This window comes from Austrofundulus limnaeus, unplaced genomic scaffold (assembly GCF_001266775.1).
Source record: "Austrofundulus limnaeus strain Quisiro unplaced genomic scaffold, Austrofundulus_limnaeus-1.0 Scaffold211, whole genome shotgun sequence".
NCBI lineage: Eukaryota > Metazoa > Chordata > Actinopteri > Cyprinodontiformes > Rivulidae > Austrofundulus > Austrofundulus limnaeus.
Genome location: NW_013952613.1, coordinates 517127 through 520604, shown reverse-complemented (window position 1 = coordinate 520604; position 3478 = coordinate 517127). Strand labels below are relative to the sequence as shown.

The following is a 3478-nucleotide window of genomic DNA, read 5'->3' as shown; positions in this document are numbered from 1 at the left end:
CCCCCCGACAGCGCTTTTTACTAGCATGCTGCACTTAATAAACTGTAAATGGATTGCATGCATATCTACTCCCAATGGTCCCTCAAACCTTTTGTTGCTTTGTTAAAAACATGCTGTCATTACAGCTCATTTTCTTCACCAGACATCCCTGCAGTCCTCTTAACAAGTACAAATATCTCAGGTTTGTAAAGTTGATGCTGGTTCTTACATGATCTTCCTGCTGGTTTTACAAATTGACCCAGATTTTGTTTCCTCCTTATTGTTTTATTTCTGTTACTGGATTATTTTTTTCTTTTGGACCAGTTTCCTTTTTGTTGCTGCTCCCTTCATCACTGCAGTCTGACTGCCATATATGGTGCTGGATATGGAATCAAATAATCCAGTTGTTCTGCTGTGTTTCCACACTGCGTTAGTACAAAGATCAGAAGTCATATTTGCTGTGATGACTCTATTTAGTTTATGTTCTCCTGTCATCTGTAAATTCTGTTTGTCTTTCTACCTCATTGTGCACAAGACTTTGTCATAATGTCTTACTCAAGTTGTGTTTGCAACAAAAATTACTTTGGTTGTAGCTTTGCATGTTCTGTCAAAGCAAAAGGAAGTCACCCTTGAGAAAAAACTGAACAAAACTTTTTATATTTTAATTAGAGTTCTTGCATTCCTCGGAGTGCATATTGTTTGCTTCCTTTCATGCCAAACTTTTAAAGTAAGATATTCTTACATTGAAAAAAAAAACTGTTTGTCAAACCTCGAATATTGCATTATGCCACATCCCACATGATATTGCATGACTTTGTTTGATGTGTTAGTGCTTGCATTGTGCTACACATGACTAAGCTACTACCACTACTACCATCAAACTTTAGCTCAATATTTATATACTTGACAGAGTTGGAGATGTTTTGTGTAAGCTAAAGTTGATCAACTGTGGCGATAATCTAGAATTGGGTTGACTCCAAATGTTAATCAGTTGTTGTTGGGTGTACATCCTATGATTACTTTAGTCAGTTACAAAGTTTGAGCAAAAATGGTTGCACCTCTGTTTTTTCCTCATCAAAATAATGGTTTTATCTAAAGGTCTGGCATAAAAGGTGGTAGGTTAAATTCCTTTAAGGCAGGGGTGTCAAACAAATTTTCACCGAGGGTAACATGAGCGTAATGGTGGCCCTCAAAGGGTTAATTGTAATTAACTTTGTTTAACTTTGACCAAACATGAAATGTCACATTCCTTGTCTCATTACTACGGCTGAGCACTGCTAACAAAACAATAACTGAGCTCTATGTGGTATTTCCTGCATAGAAACATTTTAACACATCCACTTATAAACACTGAAAGGTACCACATGTACAACTGAATAATTGTGCAATAAAGATTACATAAATACTATTACAAGTAAATGTAAGAGAGTTTTAATAACTTTTGTTGAGAAGCTGTTGTCTTGAAGTATAAACTCTCCCACTTTCCGACACGGAATTCCCACTGGATTGGCATTCCAGTTTAAATTTTTGATTGTAAGTGGGAGATTGTAGGACTTAAAGCAGCAAAGGCTTATTTTAAGACATTGCATCTTCGACTCTTTGGCGGGCCACATTTGGCTTGCGGGTCTTGAATTTAACATGTGCTTTAAGGAATGCTAAACTTTAAATTGCACAAAGTTGTCAAACTTTCAAACAGATAAAAAATGCACTTGCAATTACATAGAGTTTTTATCTCATAACGTAAGAGAGGTTATCATGTTTTTACATTTGATTTTATTTTTTGTAGAACCCACAGTATTCAAGTACCAGCACCTATGTGATCTTTGCTCACCTCCTGAGGCAGATCGCAGCTTTGTCTGAGGCTGACCACCACTTCCTGGTTCACTGGCTCAAAAGGTGAGTATACGTATTTTTTAAGGGTTCCCCCATTAGACATGCAGACAAATGCAAACTTGAAATTGGGCCTCAAAGAAACTGTTGCTGTGTAAAAATTCAAATATATTAAAATTATTCATAGCAGAAATTGTATTATTAGGGCGGCTGTGGGGGAGTGGTTAGGGGAGTCGTCCTGGAACCGGAAGGTCCCTGGTTTGATCCCCCGTCCAGCCGTTTCAGTCGTTGTGTCCTTGGGCAAAACACTTCACCTGCCTTGCCTACTGATGATGGTCAGAGGGTCTGGTGGTGCCGGTGCATGGCAGCCCCACCTCTGTCAGTGTGCCCCAGGGCAGCTGTGGCTACAATGTAGCTTACCACCATCAGTGTGTGAATGGGTGAATGTCTGTAAGTGTAAAGCGCTTTGGGGTCTGGAGGGACTTGATAAAGCACTCTATAAGTTCAGTCCATTTATCATTTATTAGTAGCAGAAACCTGTGGTGGTAAGCACACTTGTATTACAGTGTTTTAAGCTGAAAATATGACAATTTGAAAAAACTCCTTTTCAGGTTTTGAAAATAATTTTTAGTCAAATAAAATGAAAGTTAATTGAATTTTGGGAATTTGTGACTGAAGGGATTTGAGAGAAACATTGCCATATTTAATCACCATTCTTTAACCAGGCAAGTCCCATTGAGATCTCAGATCTCTTTTTCAAGGGAGGCCTGAAGGCAACTTATTGTACATGTTTTGAGGGGTGGGGGAAACTGGAGTACCCGGAGAAAACCCACACAAGCATGAGGAGAACATGCAAACTCCGCACAGAAAGACCCCCTGGTCCGAACCGGGGATTGAACCTAGGACCTTCTTGCTGTGGGGCGTTGGTGCTAACCACTGAGCCGTCGTGCTGCCAATTGCCATGTATGCACCGGTGTGTCAGAAGACCAAACTTGTACTGAATTCTGGCAGGGACAGGAAGCCAGTGAAGAGAAGGCAGAACTGGTGTGATGTGCTCATGTTTTTTGGTTTTTGTCAAAAGCTGGCTTGCACTGTTTTAGATGAACTAGATTTTTGAAGATTTTTATTTGAGATACCAAAAAGAATGGAATTGTGATAGCCCAGTCCTGAAGATATATGGACAAGTTTTTCAGCATCCAGCTGAAAAAATAATGGGATGAGACTAGCAACATTTTTAGATTAAAAAAGAGGTTTTGCACAGATGTTTTACATGGATCAAACGAAAGTTGAGGGTTAAACCGGACACCGAGGTTGGTGACAGTAGTGGAGAGTGGGATGTCCAGTCCAGAAAAGGTTTTAGCTGTGATGGGGGATGACTGATCCTGATGAGGAGTGCCAACCAACATTGCCTCAGTTTTGGACCTGTTCAGCTGAAGATAGTTATTGTTCATCCATGACTTTAAGTCCTCCAGACAGGCTGTGAGTGAGGAGAGTGTAGTAAGTGTATTTTAAAGTGTCTGCTCTGTCACTCTTACTGAAATGCAAAGAATTGCTCAGAAGCTCTACACAAATACAGGTGCTGGTCATAAAATTAGAATATCATGAAAAAGTAGATTTATTTCAGTAATTCCATTTAAAAAGTGAAACTTGTATATTATATTCATACATT

At 39.2% G+C, this 3478-nt stretch overlaps 1 protein-coding gene across 1 annotated transcript in view; it reads left to right on the top strand.

Moving 5' to 3' along the window:
• hectd2 (HECT domain containing 2) overlaps nucleotides 1–3478 on the top strand; it is a gene marked incomplete in the record, with an annotated part of 99349 nt that overhangs the window by 29028 nt on the left and 66843 nt on the right. The window contains 1 exon segment of the mRNA XM_014019201.1: nucleotides 1766–1875. Within this exon segment, the coding sequence (XP_013874655.1) occupies nucleotides 1766–1875 (110 nt within the window).